We start from the raw sequence: 19508 nt of genomic DNA, 5'->3' as shown, positions 1-19508 counted from the left end.
TGCAGATGGATACTGGCTAAGTTAAGGCAAAAAGATAGTTCTCCGAGGATGCTAAGGTTTCACCAGAGGAAGAGGGTGGCCCTGGGAGCAGACTGGGTCCATCCAGTGTGCCCAGGGTGGCCTGGGGTTCCAATGTGGTTGATGTTGGTGCCACAGCAGGTATTAAACAAACTGAATACTGAACCCAAGTGGGAGAGCTTAGTCATTCTGTGGCACTAAAATATTTGGGTCTTTGAAGTTAGTGACATTGGAACCAGAATAAAACCATCCACCAAATACATTAATGTTGCTAGTCTGACTCTGGGCTTCGCTAATGGCTCAGTCGGTAAAGAATCCACCTGCAATGCGGGAGATCTGGTTTGGATCCCTGGGCTGAGAAGATCCCCTGAAGGAAGGCATGGCAACCTGTTGGGGGCCGGCGTGAGGCACTCCGCCCATGGCAAAGGTCATGAGGAAGGAGGCTTGACATACGCAAAGGCGGGATCGAGCCTCAGGAGTCCCCCTGGAAATCCTTGAGCATCTACCCCCATAACCAGCGCCTGCCTACTTTACTACTTTGTGCTCTCACCCACACCTCTGGCTTTACGGGGGGCTGTCCCCCACCACCTCTTTCGGAGAAGGAGTTAACTTAGAGCTCCAGTTAATAAAAACTCCTGGGCGTGACAAGAGTGTTTTAACCTACAAACTCCTCTGAAGGTTCTCTAGCCTACCTGACAGGCTTGTCCGGCCACATGTGATTGCTCACAGCCTCCCAACTGTGAGAGGCACGAGATGCTTTAAACCTTCTAAAAACAGGTTCCTTAGAAAAGTTAGAAAGCTATTAGTATAAGTGTAATGGGCTGATTAGAAATTGTATTGATGAAGGGTTTTTCATTTGTTGAGCCAATGTTTGTTGCTAAGTCTCCATATCCCCTGCCCTTACACACATTAATGAATATATAGAAGAAATAAGTATTAACCTTTGATATAAATCACGTTAGACCTTAGGCTAAGTAAATTCTTTCCTTAACTAAAACCCACTATACCCTCACCCTATAGGAGTGTAACTTTATTTGGGTGGCGTCTGTTTTAAGAATAATCACCCCTGGAGAAATAAGTGTCCTGGTTGACTGACCGCTGTCACAAGGAGAGGGTCATAAATTGTCAGCAGGCCCCCCGGCCAGAAGATGATGTAACACCCCTAAGACCTCTGTATACTTTTGTATGAAGCACCTGACTTTGATAAAAGTCAGGACTGCTGACCCCACGTGACTTTTGCATAACATCTCAGTGTATAAAAGTAGACCATGGAAAATAAAGAATTGAGATCAGTTTCTCGAAATACTGGTCTCCCCATGTCTCTCTCTCTCTCACTCTGGTTGAGTCTCCATCTGGAGCGCGGAACCCACCATGCTTACTAATTATGCCTGGGCTTCTAAGATCCGACCGGGGAGGCCTCAGTGTCTCCTCTCCTTCGGGAGAACGGAAGGACGCCTGTGGCCTACGTAAGTGGTGCAAACTTCTTGTCTTGAAGTTTTATTGGTCCCCCGCGTAAACCAAGCTACTCAGCCTCTTTTCTCCACTGAATTTTCCTACTGAGCTATCCTCATTCTATTACTCTTTATATCCTTAATTAACATTTAATTAAGCAGTTGTTTCCTGACCCTCGCCTACGCCGTCTCTCCTTCGAATACCCTGGATCAGCTGGGGCTGGACCCCGGCAGCAACCCACTTCAGTATTCTTGCCCGGAGAACCCCCATGGACAGAGGATCCTGATGGGCTGCAGTCCATGGGGTTGCAAAGAGTCGGGCATGACTGAGCGACTAAGCACAGTCTGACTCTTAACGACTTGACAAATTAGTTAGTATCCAGTCTTTAGATTTGTTCACTGTTGTAGCTGTGTAAGAGTTAAAGGCATAGGTGAATGTTTCTGGCTTCTCCCTATTTTTTTCAACCAATCACCCTCTATGACAACCTCCAAAGTAGAGTATTTCCAGGATCTTTGTTGTGATGCAGAGATGGGGAAAAGTTGATATAGAGAGACAGGGCTGGGGAAGTAAGTAAAAGATTTAAGAGGATCAAGGCAGGACTTAAGTCCTAGGCAAGGACATTGGGTCTTCCGTGTGTACAGTGAAGAGTTGGGAGCCAGGGAGGAGGAGACAACAGGAAGGAGGCCATGGGGGCTGGGGCTGGGGAAGGGGATCGTGGGAGATTGATAAATGAGAGTCTCCAGAGCATTAAGAGAATGTGCAACAACTCAGGAGTACAGGAAGACGCTTTAGAGAAATTTAGCTGGGATGTGTGAATTGAATGTCTTTCAACGGTCTTTAAGAAGCACAAGCAAAGATGGGTATTTCTGTTGAATAATCAAGTAGCATTCAACCCGTGTGCTTCTGTCCATCTTACTCCATACAGAGGCTGAGCTATGGGGACTGTAGGATTTATCTGGAATATAAGAAATTTATACTCAGTTTTATATTGGTTCCTATTAATAGATTTGTAAAAATATTTTACATGAACATGAGGGGCCGAGAGAACTTGTCTCCCTTAGAAGCTATGTAGCACTTAAATTTAGTTCCAGATTGTAGGATCTATTAGAAGAAGCTCTGAGCCTCAGTGCTGAGACACGGTCTCCCCGAGTTACCTGGAACAGCAATGGTCCATTCTTCACATTTGAAGCTGGCGCTTACTGCTGAGGGCGCCCCCAACCCAGCGATGTTTATGGCCGCCACTTGGAACTGATATACCATGTTCTCCTTCAGGTTGCTAATCTGCAACATGGACGGCATCACAGAGAGTGAAGGTTTCAGGTTTGTTTCAACATTGCATTTATTTAGAGTATGCGTTGGACATACTCTAGGATGATCCCCAGTGAGTCACACCCTTCTTGTAATCTCCTCGTGAATGTAGGTGAAACCTGAGACTTGCTTCTGGGCAACAGAACAGGGCAGGGGTATTGGAATATCAGTCCTGTGATTGTGTTGCATCAAATGGCAAAGGAGGAGATACATTTCATATGTAATTAAGATTACTAATCAGTTGGTGTTGAGTTAATCAAAAGGGAGATAGATTATCCTATGATACTGCAATTTATATAAGAAATACATGCTTTTGTCTTTTGTCTCCATTCCTGGCACAGAGCTCCTAAAACACTTGGAATTTCCCAAGTGATGAGAGTGACAAACATCTTTTACTGTGTTAATGAGGTGACTTTTGAAAAGCATCTAAAGATGGGGCCTGACTGCCAGGGCCCATAATCATGTGCTTAGAGGGTGGGAACTTTCAGCCTCATCCCAGACCTCTGGACCTCTGGAGAGGGAAGATGGGCCGGAGATTAAGTTCATACACCAATGGCCAATGATTTAATCAATCAAGTCTATGTAGTGAAGCCTCCATAAAACCTGCGTCTCTTATACGTATCCTGCATTGGCAATTCTTTACCACTAGTACCACTTGGGAAGCGCACAGAAGGCCACACACTTACCTTATATGCCTCATCACTGATGGCTTTGATGTTGGCTTCTCTCCATCTTCCTGGTACCCCGTCGATTACTTCACGATAGTTCACATAATAACCCGTAATTTCAGCCCCTCCAGTCTTATCTGGCTGCTTCCATCCAAGAACCATTGAGTCACGGAAACTTTCGAGACAAGTGATGTCACAGGGTGGAGATGGCGGTGCTGTTGTAACATGAAGAGCTTGTGAGTGGACAGAACCGCTTCTGTGATTCTACGTCCATCAAACTGTCTCACTGATGCCACGCAGGAGGGCACTAGGTCTTGAATGTAAAACTAAAACGTAATACCAGTAAGCAACTTGGTGTCCATTTGATGCTCAAGGAAGAAAACTGACACACAGTAAAAACGGCACCACAGTTATTATTCCAAAGATAAAAGAACCTGCCCCCTTCATTCCCAAGAAGAAAGACGCTTTGAAACATTAACAGCAAAAGTTAGTGTTTCTAACAAGATCCTGAAAAAACTAACAATATTCTGAAGAATGATGCATTCCCCATATGAAGAAATATTTCCCCAAGATATATATATATATATACATATTTTTTTAATAATACTTTATATATTTTTACTGCTTAGTTTTCATCTTGCTTTATGTATCTCAACTCTAAATTTTAGGACAGAGGTACATACTATCTCTTCATTCCTAAAACAATAGCATGAAAATGTAAGATATTTTAGTTTTTTTATGTGGCTTTGTTTTTACTTGCTCCCTGAGAAAAATGGCATATGTATATCAATTTCTGCCTTGATTCATTTATTAAGAATTTCCATATATTTCCAAACAGCTAGCATTTCACCACTCAGACACATACATCCATGTGAGACCTTACAACTATATAAGTTCTGTCTATATACAGGAAAAATCATATTCTGGAGCTCAGCTAAATTCAGCATTAATTTTTTTTCTTAAACCAGGAACATTGTTCCATGTGATTCTTCTCTTGGTATAACACCTTTTACTCCATTATTTTAAACCTGATATTGGATTATTATTCACATGGCATGAAATACTACATAGCTATCACTATGTTTATTAGCGCTTAGTCAGGAAAATATTTGGATACTATTTTAAAAGTTTCCCTTCATTTATGTGGCTTTGCTGATAGAACTTTCTCTCAACTACTGAAAATACGGTTTTTCTGATAAAAAAGAGAGGGTGGTTGGTGAAAAGAAATCCACTCGATATGCATTAACATTAGAAAGAATTTTCTGAGTATTTATGTGGGTTACCAGAAATAGGAACCATCTCATTCTTATTCAAAAAGATTCTCAGAACAATAAAGATTTAAAAAAAAAAACACACATTTTCCCTCTCTCCCTCGCATCACCAACCTCCTGCATTCACTGCATTTAAAAACTCTTTCTCTTTCTCTGTTTCAGAGCAGTGCTGAATATGAATTCTCAAATGAGTTCACGCCATCTCATCTTGAGTTAAAGGGGTAAATAAAGGTGTCAAAAAAGCAGAGGTTACAGAAGTTAGAGGTGAGGTAGGTATAGGGGATGGGTGAGAGGCATGTTACAATTTATCAGTATATACTAGTTAATTCTTTTTTATTCAATAAGAGAAACATTGTCTCTTAGAATATATAAACCATAAGCACCAAATACCTTGATAAAAAATCTGATTACTGATAATTAGTCTTTCTAGTTTAATTCTGGTTAGATAATTAACCTTACTGGTAAATAGTCTTAGTTCTGGGAATGTGAATAATATATAATCGAATATAGTAATATGTGATTATAATACCCTGTTAAACTTTTCATGACAACTCAAAGACATATTGTTACTTATGTTTATTTTAATTAAATGTGAAGGTAATTTGAAAACCTAAGGATAAATAACAGAAGTTAATAACTATGACCTTAATAAAATGTCAGTTCTTTATGAAATATTTTTCCTATCCATTTACCAAAATGATATTTCGAAGGACCTCTTACAAGCTACGATTATCGAATTTTTCCTGCTCTCATCTCTAACTCTTAGCAAAATGAGGCCAAAGGTGTGTCTATTTGACAAGCTAGAAGGGACTCAATAACCAAATTCCTTTAAATATTTCTATTGTCATTAAGCACAATGAATTATGCATCAAAGCCAAGTTCACAGAAAACTACTTCTATGACTCATTAAACAAAGGTATTACAAATGGGTAACTGAAAACACATAAAATTAAGAATGAACACTGATGAAAGTGAACACAGATGGAAGAAGGTGATATGGACAATGAGCCGTGAGGACACTGATGTGAACAGATGAGACGCTCTTACTGTTTCAGCGCTCACCTAGGTCCTTCTTCTTTCTCAGAGGCTCAGACTTACTTTTCCCCTCAAGGGCTGCTTTCTTTGATGGCAGGGAAAGCGCTTCCTGAACTGTTTCACTTACTTTACTCACTTCTGTTTGGCCCAGGTTGTGAGCGCTACTGGGTAGTGAAGGTTTGTTAAGTTTGCTACCAAGCAAAGCATCTTTCTTAAAGGTTGGCCGGGAGGTGTCATGCATGCCTCCCCTGGAGTCTGTTAGTCCACCAGGTGTCTCATTCAGTTCAGGCCACACAGCTGGAGACACTCCTCCCCCTACAATTGCCAGATAACAACAGAAACACTTTGAGCCAGGACGCAGTACAGATCGCGCTTAGAATAAAAGAGAAAAACATTAGCACCGCACACAGAACAAAAACAATCTTGGTTTAAGGGAAATCACCTGAATTTGCAAGAAATATGGAAAGCATACATTTCACATAACTAACACCAAGGAAACATTTCAACTTCTCCATATTTTGGGAAAAGAAGAAATGAGAACAAAAAACCAGAGACAGAACATGAACCATTTGGATTTGCAGGACCCAAGTAAATATAAGAACAAGCACTTCTCAGACATTTCTTGATATATAAGTTCCATTATTCAACAGAATGGGGGATGGGGGGAGTGCACAAGAGACAAACAAAGATCTTGATTATGTAACAATTAGAGTTATGTACCTTATTGATATAGTAATGATCTGTACCTCCCAATCTCAAAGGAACATGTTCACTATGTCCTTATAATACGAACATATTATAGGGAATGTTAAAAAGTAATACAGGGGAATTCCCTGGAGATCCAATGGTTAAAACTCTGTGTTTCCACTGCAGGGGGCACTGGTTCCAACCCTGGTTGGGGAATTAAGATCCCACATGCCTTGTGACCAAAAAAAAAGTAATATGAGATGCTAACTGAAGACAACTGGCATTAAATAATCTTTCTATTTACACGACTGAAGTGACTTAGCATAGCATAGCATAGCATTTACATATTTGCTGCTGCTGCTGCTAAGTCACTTCAGTTGTGTCCAACTCTGTGCGACCCCATAGACGGCAGCCCACCAGGCTCCCCCATCCCTGGGATTCTCCAGGCAAGAACACTGGAGTGGGTACTGTGATATGGTAGCAAAACATATTTGCTACTATATCACAGATTTCATTTTTATTGCTTGAACTACCTGGGTCCCTTCCCCACCTTAAGATTGGGAGGCACATCATTATACATACATATAATTACTTTATTACTGGTTTTATTCTGTTGGTTACTTTGCCAGCAGAGATGAAACATATGATTAAGCAACCACGCATGTCTTACACAAATTTTAGCAGAGTTTATAGAAGGCAGGTTAATGTGCTGTTACTGAAAACAAGCCAGGCTCTGCTGCAGATGGAATGGCTTTTAGGTATGAGATGATCTGGTTATGGGTGATACACCACCTCATGGGATTGGATGGCCCTCTGTATTCCCAGGAGGAGCACCAAGTTAAAATGGAGTTTCACACAATGGGAATGAATATCTGAGGACACTTGGGCTGATGAAGATGGAAAGGCTACAGAAGCACAGAATCTGGATAAGTGATGGAGATCTGTAAAAGAACAGCTGTGGAAGATTAGAGGTCGCCTGGAGTCAGAGACAATGACCATCTGAGGATGGGATCATTGAGCCATATTAGAAACTTGACATAGTCTCTGGAGGGGATGGTATCTTTCACTGTAACTTAGAAAAAAATCATTCCCGCCCCCCCCACCTGTAAAGCTGTGCATGAAGAACTTACCAATAGCAGCTTTTACTTCGATTGCTTCTGAATCCTGTGAATATTCACTAAGTCCAGCTGCGTTAACTGCTCTGACCCGGAAAATATAACTCTGACCGGTCTTCAATCCGTGACAAGTAAATCTGAAAGGGAAGAAAATTTTTTAAAAGTTTCCCAGGAGGAAAATTAGGGAACTAAACTAAATTCTGTTAGTTTAACAGAATTATCTGGCTTTATGAAAACCATTCATTTTTTCGAAAAGAAGAAAAGGATGTAGAGAGATCCAGGTAACATACGTACCTTAAACCAGAAGGCATCTCAGGCAATTTTCTGAATTCACTCTGTCAAACAGTGAGGAGTCCTGGTTTTCCCCTGAATAAACACCCTATCCTTTTCGAACCTGTGTGTACTTATCAGTAAAATGGAGATAATAATGTCTACATAGTAATTCTTGTGAGAAGATTGACCATAAATTATATATAGTACAGGGAGAGGAATAAATTAGGGATTAATAGACACACTACTATATATAAAATAGATCAATATCAAGGTCCTACTGAATAGCGAAAGGAACTATATTGAATATCTTGTAACAACCTATAATGGAAAAGAATTTGAAAAGAATATCTATATCTATATATAAACTGAATGACTTTGCTATATACCTGAAATATTATAAATCAACTATACTTCAATAAAAAATTAAAAATTAATTTAAAAAAGTATAATAGAACCCATTATAGGCCCTGGATATAAGAAGCACTGACTAAATAACAGGTGGTATTAATAACATTATTAATGATTATTTCAGGGTTATATTTATAGTTCTAAAGCATTGGCTGCCCCTTGTCACAGAGGCCTACTCGCTGCCTCCCTGCATGCCATGGAAGGTAAAATTACTTGAAAAATTACACTAGAATCTGAAAATTAGGTGAAAAATTGACTTGAGAATTGTCATGTACATTTTAAGGTTCAGTAATGAGGTGTGAATCCATGGGCAGTTTCACACATAAAACAACCTCACTTTCTTAATAGTTATCAGGGCTATAAAAAACCTGTTTCATGAATCACAGTAACATTCTAATCCATCCTAAGGACTGTAAGTAGAGGAAATTACAGCCTGCTGATGACTCTGCCACTATCAGCAAGTTGAAATATTTAATACAGGCAGCCATAGTGTAGGCCTGGAGAAGGCAATGGCAACCCACTCCAGTCTTCTTGCCTGGAAAATCCCATGGACAGAGGAGCCTGGTAGGCTGCAGTTCATGGGGTCGCTAAGAGTCGGACACAACTGAGCAACTTCACTTTCACTTTTCACTTTCATGCACTGGAGAAGGAAATGGCAACCCACTCCAGTATTCTTGCCTGGAGAATCCCAGGGACGGAGGAGCCTAGTGGGCTGCCGTCTATGGGGTCGCATAGAGTCGGATATGACTGAAGCGACTTAGCAGCAGCAGCATGGTGTAGGCCAGCTCAGTTCAGTAAACATTTACCAAGCACTTCAGTGTTCCAGACACTGACCTAGGTTTTGAGGATGAGTAACAAATGGTGTCAGCCCTTGAGCAGCTCCCCTCCATTTGTGGAAAGGCTGTCAATGCCTACTTGCCATGAAAGTTTCTAAACAGTCCCTGGAAAATGCAGGAAACTCAGAGTAAACACAAAATGCACAAAGAGGTTAATGAATCTCTTGCAAAACATACTGCCTTCTCCCATTAACTGGTTTGTCTTCATTCTCTCATGTTCTGCAAAGGAATGACTTGACTTATGGGGATCCTTAGAATATAAGTGGCCACGCCAGAAGCTGCCTAACAAACCTGCTTGACAATGGGGTGAGGGGATTCTCCCCTGAGATTGATCCTAAAGCAAAGGAGGCTCGGAATTTGGGTATAGGCCAGAATTCATCATCAGTTTACAAAGCTGGATGGCAAAATATTCAAAAGCAAGGGGAAAAAAATAAAAAAAAACCCTCCTTACATTAGAACTAGATACAAGATCACTAAGTATTCTGAATGTCTTTATTTTGGTGTGTGTGTATTTCCTCAGCACTGAATTTACCTCTGATGTTCAAAATTCATACAATACCAATACTTTTTTCTGCTCATTTAAAATGCAGGCATAATTAATGACACTGGACAGCTACATGAACAAAAATCAAACTGGACTATTTTCTGACATCATACACAAAAATAATCTCAAAATGGATTAGACTTAAATGCAAGACCTGAGACCATGAAAGTCCTATAAGAGAGCATAGGCCATATACCTTTAGACCCTGGTCTTACAACATTTTTTTGGATCTGTCTCCTCAGGCAAGGAAAGCAAAAGGAAAAGTAAACAAACGGGACTACAGCAAATGAAAAAGTTTTTGCGCAGCAAAAGAAACTATCAACAAAACGAAAAGGCCACTTACTGAATGGAAGGAGATATGAGCAAATGATACATCTGATAAGGGGTTAATATCCAAAATATACAAAGAACTCATAAAACTTAATATCAAACCCTCCCCAATCAACCCAATTAAAAAATGGGCAGAGGATCTGAATAGACATTTTCCCAAAGAAGACATACAGATGGCCAACAGGCACGTGAAAAGATGCTCAACATCAGTAACCATAAGGGAAATGCAAATCAGAACCACAATGAGCTATCACCTCACACCTGTCAGGATGAATATTCTCAAAAAGACAAGAAACAAAAAGTTTTGTCAAGGATATGGAGGAGAAGGAATGCTCATTGTTGGCGGGATGTAAATTGGTATATGTAAAAGAGTAGGGAGGTTCCTCAAAATATTAAAAACAGAACTACCATACCATCTAGCAGTTCCACTTCTAGGTGTGTTTCTGAAGAAAACAGAAACACTAATTTGAAAAGATACATGTGTCCCTATGTTCAACTGCAGCATTACTGACAGTAGCCAAGATATAAAAGCAACCTAAGTTTTCACTGATAATGAATAGATAAAGAACATGTGGCATATACATACAATGGAATATTACTCAACCATAGAAAGGAATGGAGGCTTCTCATTTACAGCACGGATGAACCTAAAAGGGATTATGCTAAGTGAAATAAGTCAAATAGAGAAAGACAAATACTGTATGACTTCATTTCACTTCTATGTGGAATTTAAAAAACAAAACATGAACAAACGGAACAAAACAGAAACAGACTTTTAGATACAGAGATATTCTGAGATACAGGTGGTTGCCAGAGGGGAACAGGGTTGGGGGTTGATGAAATAGGTGAAGAGGATTAGGAGGTACAAACTTCCAGTTAAAAAATAAGTCATGGGGATGATATGTATAGCTTGGGGAATACAGTCAATAATACTGTAATAGCTTTGCAATGGTGGCAGTGGGTACTTAGACTTATTGCGGAGATCATTTGGTAATAGATAGAAATACTGAATCACTATGTTGTGCACCTGGAACTAACATAGTGCTGTAGATTACTTATACTTGAATTAAAAAAAAAATAAAACAAAAGGTCTGGATAATTTTTGTTTACTAGAGCCTAGATTCCTTGGAATCTAGTATCACATTGGATATTAAAAGTGAACAAAAGGTTTCAAAGGATATACAGTACAAAGTGCAAGAATCAGAAAAGCGCTATGAAATGACCTCTTATCATAGCTGCCATTGTGGGTTTCTAAGTGTTTAATGTCACTAGTAATCCTTTCTTCAAACGTATGGCCATAGACACATTCAATTTTGAATTCATTTGGACACTCAGAGCATAATGTTTTCAATAATCTCCCTGCGTTGGATGTTTGTGCTGCTGTTTGGGTCCATGGCTGTGTTTCTTTTCTGCAGCCCCTGTGACTCCAGCGTCAGAACCCCAGTCCCACCTCCTGACATAGTGCGGTTACCTCGTGCCCTTCACAGGGTTGTTGTTGCAAGGCTCCCACTTGCCAGAGCCAACAATGCTTGACTCTATGTAGTACCCGACCAGCTCTTTAGCATCTTTGGGTTCCTCCCATGTAACAACCACTGATGTGTCTGTGTTTCTGCTTGGGATGATATTGCTCGGAGGCTTGGGGATGTCTGAGAAAAGAAGAAAATAATGGTCAAGTTCAAGATGACTTTAAAACTTCATTCTTATCACATATGCAGAAACATGAACATGCATATATAAATATTATACTAGTAACCACGTCAGACACACAGTTCTTTATATTCATTAGAGCAGAAAATATTTTAAATATGCTAGTTGGGAGCATAATGAAAAACTAAACACTGATGAACATACCAATCCCCTCCAGGAAAAAAGTACACTAGCAATACTGTTGAAACTCCTGGAGAAATGTACTTTCATAATCATTCATAATTATAAAGTTTTTTTGGAGGGGGAAGGTGCTTCCCTGGTAGCTCAGATGGTAAAGAATCTGCCTCAATGCAGGAGACCTGGGTTTGATCCCTCAGTCAGGAAGATCCCCTGGAGAAGAAAATGGTAACCCACTCCAGTATTCTTGCCTGGAGAATTCCATGGACAGAGGAAGCCCACGGGATCGCAAAGAGTTGGACATGACTGAGCAACTAACACACACACATGAAGTTCTTTTTAACATATCAGGCAAGACAGTCATCAATTAAATTTATAATATGAAAAAAGTGTCACCATTTTTACTTTTGAACATATATGTATTTCAGTACAATTCTTGCTTTTGAATTTTCTCTCAAATTGAAGTTAAATAAGTTTATAGCAGCTCAAGCAAACTCTACACTTACCAAGCTTGTCGCCAACCACGGTCACTTCTGTTGCCTCTGAGGGCTCACCAACTCCTGCCGAATTGGAACAGCGGACTCGGAAACGGTAGGATTTCCCCTCAGCCAAGTCGAACAGAGCGAAGCGGGGAGATTTCACAGGGAGCTCTGTGTTCACCCGCTGCCAGTTTTCTGTTCCTGCTTCACACTGCAGCCAGAACAGTGAGGTCATTGAAGGCACAGAAAGAATAAACTGAAGAACTCTAAGCCAGGCACCTCGAAGTTCATTTATCTGCCAACAAACTACTACCTGTCATGCAAGTTGGTCTGGAAAAGAGATTTGGATGAAGTGGGGGATGAAACATCTCAAGTCTGCAGGATTACCTCAATCAAATACAGCTGTATTGTTGGACAAATATGATGCCTTGATATTTCACTTCTTTTCTTAACTAAATAAGGCCATTGGTCTACTTACAAAAGTCCTTAATTCATTTAGATGATAGTTTGGGGTCAGATGGGCTTTCCAGTTGGTACAGTGGTAAAGAATCTGCCTGCCAATGCAGTAGATGCGGGTTTGATCCCTGGGTTGGGAAGATGTATTGTTGCTGGAAAATTCCATGGACAGAGGAGCCTGGCGGGCTACAGTCCATGGGGTTGCAAAGAGTCAGACACAATTAAGCACAACAGGACACACAAATTGGGGTCAGATGCTTTTTTAGGGTATGTAATTAAGTTTAATATGCTATGTTAGATACTTACATTTCCATTATATTGTTATGACCTGAGTTATTTTAATTGTGTTTTATATAATCACTCATAACAACATGCAGGTCTGTGCTCACATATCACCTTCTTGATCATTGCCACCCCATCACTGACCTGCAAAGGTTATTTGCTCCTTCCCCATCTCTTTCTATCCCTTACTTCCCCTGCTTTATTTTTCACCCAGAAACTTATCAACACTTGAAATTAAACTATTTATTTGTCGTCTCCATTGTTGGAATGTAAATTCCAACGAAATGAGCTCAGGAAGATATCTTGTTCACTGCTATACCCCAGAACCTGGAACTGTCATCTGGCACATAGCAGATAATCAATGATTTTTTTTTCTGAATGAATTAATTTTTCTGAATTCTGAATGTATGAAGTCAGTGAAAGATAAAGAATTTTTTTTTCTTTTTTAGAATATGGGCAAAGCAGGAGTGACTTTGCTACAGAACGTCTGAACTGTTTCAAGAGGGTTTTCCAGAAATCTAAACCTGTGATAGACTGACCAGCTGTCAAGGATGATAACTTTAGGGGACAATAAGTTTTTTAGTACATCACTCAGCATAACCTTCATTTAGTTGAAATGAGAGGCAATGTGATATGATGAAAAGGACCCAGAGGCATTGATTCAGGTCCTTGCTTTGGTAACAGCGAGCTATGTGGTCCTGGGAAAGTCACAAGTGTCAACATCTGTAAAACAGGCAAATTTGATGAGGTAACCACTGACATCCCTTGCAGTGCCTTTTATGATAACGTGTCTGTTGTATGTGGGAGGGCAGAGAGAATAAATTCCCCTTTAAGTCACTCTGCTACCCACTGAGGAATAGAATCCTCCCAGGCTTTTATTGTTTAGTTTATGACTTTGATTCATTTTTGGCATATACTATGTGATTATTGAAGTTTAAGTTTTTTTTTTAACGTGGACCATTTTTAAAGCCTTTATTGAATTTGTCACAACATTGCTTCTGTTTTATGTTTTGGTTTTCTGGCTGCGAGGCATGTGAGATCTTAGAGCCCCAACCAGGGATCGAACCCACACACCCTGCATTGGAAGGTGAAATCTCAACTGCTGGACCACCAGGGAAGTCCTTATTATCCAAGCTTTCGAGAGAAGACTTAGGTGAGGGAAGGTTGAAAGGCAGCAGTATATAAAACTTGGATATATGGACCTGAGCCAGACTGCTTAGGTTCAAATCCTAGCTCTGTCTCTTACTAGTTGTGTGATCTGGGGCAAATTATATTTCCCATCTGTGCCTGTTTCCTCATCGACAAAGCAGATGTAATAAAAATAAAAGTATTTCCTTCATAGGGTTCCTGTAAGAATGAAGTGAGTTAACATATGTAAAGCTTAAAACAGTGCCTGCATGTGTGCACTCAGCTGCTCAGTCGTGTCTGACTCTTTGCAACCCAATGGACTACAGCCCACCAGGGCTCCTCTGTCCATGGGATTCCCCAGGCAAGAATACTGGAGTGGGTTGCCATTTCCTCCTCCGGGGATCCTCCCGACCCAAGGATTGAACCATGGTCTCCTGTGTCTCCTGCATTGGCGGGCAGATTCTTTTACCACTGAGACATTTGGAAAACAGTGCCTGGTCCTTGGTAAACATCAGTTGTTTTCGTTCCTTTGGTAGAAACAGAGCTACCAAGTCATACAATTCTTGTCTCTGACTTGACCAGACTTCTGAAAGGGGAAATGAGAGAAAGCGCTGAAAACATAAGACGTCTGAGGAAAACTTTGGAGGCTGAAAAGAACATAGTAGGACGGAGGGGTTGACAGCAATGGAACTTGATTTATCTAATTCCCCTCAATATCAACCATTTCAGGGCTCACAGACATGGTGTAACTGCTCATAAGCCCATCACCACGACAGGCAAGTTTATGCTTGATGTGCGTGCAAATCCCAGGTAAAAGGTTCCCTGAAGAAGACCAAGCACAGGGATGAACCAGAGAGGCAGCACTGCTGCGGGCTTGGACATCCTGCGGATGGACACTTGTCATGGGAAGAGAGCATGGGAACATTTCCCTTGTGAAAAGGCAACGGTTTAGAAGTGGTTCATCAGAAATAATTTGAGGACTTTCCTGGTGGTCGTTATTCTTGCCTGAAAAATCCCATGGACAGAGGAGCCTGGTGGGCTACAGTCCAAAGGGTCACAAAGAGTCAGACACAACTGGGAGACTAAGCACGGGTGGTCCAGTGGTTAAAAATCCGCCTGCCAATGCAGGAGACATGGGTTGACCGCTGGTCCCGGAAGATCCCACATGCCACGGGGCAACTAAGCTGTTGCGCCACAACTGCTGAAGCCTGTGTGCCCTGGAGTCCGTGCTCCACACCAAGAGAGGCCACCGCAACGAGAAGCCCACACACCACAGCTAGAGAGTAGCCCCTACTCTCTGCAACTAGCAAAAGCCTGGGCCCAGCAAAAAAGACCCAAATGAATAAATATTTTTTTAAAAAAATGAGAATTTGAGACGTGGCTCTGGACCGTAGTCTGGCACGCATCTGGATGGCTTTTCTGTAAACGTGCCCCCGGTCTCTGCAAGGGTGCTGCTCCTCTGGCACATCCTGGACCTTGTAAGTTGGCAGGACCTGTGCAGACCTCTTTACCCATGCTGTACTCTCAAGCATCCCTTCTAGCTCACTGGTGGAAGAACACTCAAATTTTTAATCAGATTCAGGTATTTAGGTCTGGAGAAGCTACAGACTTTCATGGAGAAATTTGAGTTTATGTGACCAGAGGAGATGCTCAACAGAAGCCAAAGTTGACTCATTTCAAAGAAAGGCCTCAGTAGTAGGCTGTTACGGTGTCATTATTATAAGAAAGATGGTAATTACTGCCACAGAGCTTATTCAGAACTATCTTTGTGTGGAGCATTTAAAAATGATTTACTGGAGGAGTGCGTATTAAATACATCAGGAAGTGAATGTTTATCACTCTTCTCTTGCCCTCTATTAAAAAAAAAAAGAAAGAAAGAAAAAAAAATTTAATCAAGAATGATACTCAAGTTATATTTCATTTGATATATTTCAAATACATATATTTCAAAAATATTTCAAGATATATTTCATAATATCTAGAAAATATAAAAATTGATAAAACATAAAATTTAAGCATTATTTTGGTAAAATCAGACTTTCTTTGAAGATGTCCATATTTTCATGTTGAAGAAACAACCCACTTATTTTTATTCACCTCTAGGGATAGGAAGGAAGTGAGGCATGCTCCCCAAAGCCATAAGCCAAATGTCCTCATGAATAAAATTTATTAATAAAGGGAAACCACAGACCCTGTGTTTTTTGCTCCAATATAATTTTCTCAAGAGCTGCTGGTTAGAAATAATTAAAGGGCCAGAAAGATAGTTGGATATAGATTTTATGTTGTTACCTAACTTATAGGTATTTGCCTATACCTATAGTCCTTTGATGGACTTTCTGGCGGCTTAGGGGTAAAAAGACTCTTGACTGCTAATGCGGTATATGTGAGTTCGATTCCTGGGTCAAGAAGATCCCCTGGAGAAGGAAATGGCAACCCACTCCAATAATTTTGCCTGAGAAATCTCATGGACAGAGGAGTCTGGAAGGCTACAATCCATGGGGTCTAAAAGAGTCAGACACAAGTGAGCAACTAATCAACAACAGCAGAGCAAGGGAAATGGAAAAAGTGGTGAGAAAGCACTGCAACGCAGTGTTGCAGAGGTGATCTACAGTTCCAGGAATATTTCTCTTCTTAAAGGAGCTAAGAGTTGGGGTCTGTGGACCTCTTAGGAGTCCATGGGTGACACTTGAGTTCAGCTCAGTTCAGTCGCTCAGTCGTGTCTGACTCTTTGCGACCCCATGAATTGCAGCACGCCAGGCCTCCTTGTCCATCACCAGCTCCCGGAGTTTACTCAGACTCATGTCCATCGAGTCAGTGATGCCATCCAGCCATCTCATCCTCTGTCGTCCCCTTCTCCTCTTGCCCCCAATCCCTCCCAGCATCAGAGTCTTTTCCAATGAGTCAACTCTTCGCACAAGGTGGCCAAAGTACTGGAGCTTCAGCTTCAGCATCATTCCTTCCAAAGAAATCCCAGGGCTGATCTCCTTTAGAATGGACTGGTTGGATCTCCTTGCAGTCCAAGGGACTCTCGAGAGTCTTCTCCAACACCACAGTTCAAAAGCATCAATTCTTCAGTGCTCAGCCTTCTTCACAGTCCAACTCTCACATCCATACATGACCACTGGAAAAACCATAGCCTTGACTAGACGGACCTTTGTTGGCAAAGTAATGTCTCTGCTTTTGAGTATGCTATCTAGGTTGGTCATAACTTTCCTTCCAAGGAACCCTTAGGGATCCATAAACCCCCTGAACTTTCAGGCAAAATTCTGAGAAACACATTTTTCTGTGGAAACAAGTAACAGTTTATAAGGGTTTTTAAAATTCAAGACACAACAGAAACTTAATCTCTACTTCTTTAAAGAAATGTTGAAGAAGTGCCAGAGGTAATGATGCTGCTCCCAGAGTCTCACCTTTTCTACAAAGTACAGGATGCCTTCATGGCCACGCTGGCGGGGGGGCTTCCAGCTCAGCACCACATAGCTCTGCGTGGCCTCAATGACGGAGAGGTCGGTGGGGGGCCCAGGAACAACACCCTCTGAAAAACAACAGGGAAGCTTGAGCAGCACGCACTCGGGAAAATGGAATTGTACTGTAAGACTTATACTGCATGTGAAGTAGTGTAATATTACTTGAAAATAGTGTGTTATCAGATGTAAATTATACTGAAAAAATTCCAAGATATTATTAAATCAAAACAAATAATTACAGCTAATAAGATAATATAGATAAAATGAAATAACAAAAATATTCAAATCCAAAAGAAAAGAGGAAAAAGGAACAAATAGATGGAATGGATAAAAAACAAATAGCAACATGTTAGATTTAAATCCAATCATATCAATAATCACAATGATATGTAAATTGTTCAACTATCCCAATTAAAAGGTGAAGATTACTAGTTTGCCTTAAAGAACCAGACCCAAGGATACAATGCCTACAAGAAATGTGATTTAAATACAAAGACACAAAGGAAAAGGACAGATATCATATGTCATGGTAACATATCAAAAGAAAGCTGAAATGGTCATGTTCATATCAGATAAAGCATATTTCCAAGCAAAAATGCGTTACCATAGATAAAAGGAGTGATTTTCTGATAATAAAGTGGTCAGTGCATAAGAGGATATAATAATAAAAATGCTTATGAATCTAGTAGCAGAGTTTCAAAATATATGAAACAAAACCTGATAAAACTACAAGAAGCATATAAATCCATCATTTAGTTGGGGAGAGTAAGTAGATAGAACCAAATGAAAAATAAAAGACTCAACAGAAATTCTAGCAGACTTTTTTTTAGAAATTGATAATCCAATTTTAAATTCTACATGGAAATGCAAAGACTTAGAGTAGTCAAAACAACTTTGGGGAAAAAATAATTAGAGGTCTTATACTACGTGATTGCAAAACTATGAAGCTAAAACAAAAGAAAGAAAAACAAGAGGCTTATCAAAGCTACAGTTCAAGACAGTGTGGTACTGGTATAAAGAAAATAAAATTAACAAATAAAGATTCAAAAACAGATCCACAAATATGCAATCAATTGACTTGGACAATAGTGCTAAGGCAATTCAATGGGAAAAGGATAAGCTTTTCGACAGATGTTGCTGAAATAATTGGATCACCATATGCAAAATAATAACACTTAGACCCTTAATCCACACAATATAGAAATAATTAATTTGAAATGTATCATAAATTGAAAGATAACAGTGTAAGAGCTGATGCTGTGACATTTCCAGAAAAAAAGAAAGAATCTCTGAGTGAACTTGGATCCGGCAAAGATGTCAAATAAGATGCAAAAATGGCAAATACACACATGAAAAGATGCTCAGCATTACTCTGGAAGTGCAAATTAAGACCACTATGCATCTACTATGAAATGCCACTGTGACATAAAACACATAAAACACAAAAAATATACGCTGACTAGAGTGGCTATAGTTAAAAAGACTGACCATACCAAGTACTGGGACAGTGAGGAGCCGCTGGAACTCCCAACTACTGCTGATGGGAATGTAAAACGTACAACCATTTTGGAAAAGCGTGGGCCATTTCTTTAAAAATTAAACAGATATTTATCAGATGACCTGTGCATTCAGCCTCTAGGTATTTATCCAAGAGAAACGAAAGGGTATATCCACAAAAACACTTACCAGAGAGGTTCATAGAGGCTTTCCAGTGTGAAGGTATAAATAAATTGGAATGAACTGATATATACGTCAACATGGATAAATATAATTATGCTGAGTGAAGGCAATCAGGCAAAAATTAGTAGGATTCCATTTACATAAAATTGTGAACAACATAAACAACAGTGACAGAAAGTAGATTAGTGATAGCCTGGAGATGAGGAAGGAGCATGAGGAAACTTAAGGGGTGGTGGATATGTTCATT

The 19508-nt window shown here is 40.2% G+C and overlaps 1 protein-coding gene across 2 annotated transcripts in view; it reads right to left on the bottom strand.

The window, feature by feature from the left end:
- Positions 1 to 19508, bottom strand: part of MYOM1 (myomesin 1) — a 121593-nt gene that overhangs the window by 48597 nt on the left and 53488 nt on the right. The window contains exons 14-20 of one of the 2 annotated variants that reach the window (XM_006071064.4): positions 17525 to 17649; positions 12276 to 12459; positions 11417 to 11591; positions 7570 to 7691; positions 5780 to 6067; positions 3465 to 3661; positions 2625 to 2751 (exon numbers count right to left, since the gene is read on the bottom strand). In XM_006071064.4, coding sequence (XP_006071126.3) covers positions 2625 to 2751; positions 3465 to 3661; positions 5780 to 6067; positions 7570 to 7691; positions 11417 to 11591; positions 12276 to 12459; positions 17525 to 17649 — 1218 coding nt within the window. The remainder of the gene's footprint in view (positions 1 to 2624; positions 2752 to 3464; positions 3662 to 5779; positions 6068 to 7569; positions 7692 to 11416; positions 11592 to 12275; positions 12460 to 17524; positions 17650 to 19508) is intronic. The other variant, XM_044934795.2, reaches the window with a different exon arrangement.

This window comes from Bubalus bubalis, chromosome 22 (assembly GCF_019923935.1).
Source record: "Bubalus bubalis isolate 160015118507 breed Murrah chromosome 22, NDDB_SH_1, whole genome shotgun sequence".
Classification (NCBI taxonomy): Eukaryota; Metazoa; Chordata; class Mammalia; order Artiodactyla; family Bovidae; genus Bubalus; species Bubalus bubalis.
The sequence above is the reverse complement of the archived record's forward strand: the minus strand, read 5'-3'. Positions and strand labels throughout refer to the sequence as shown.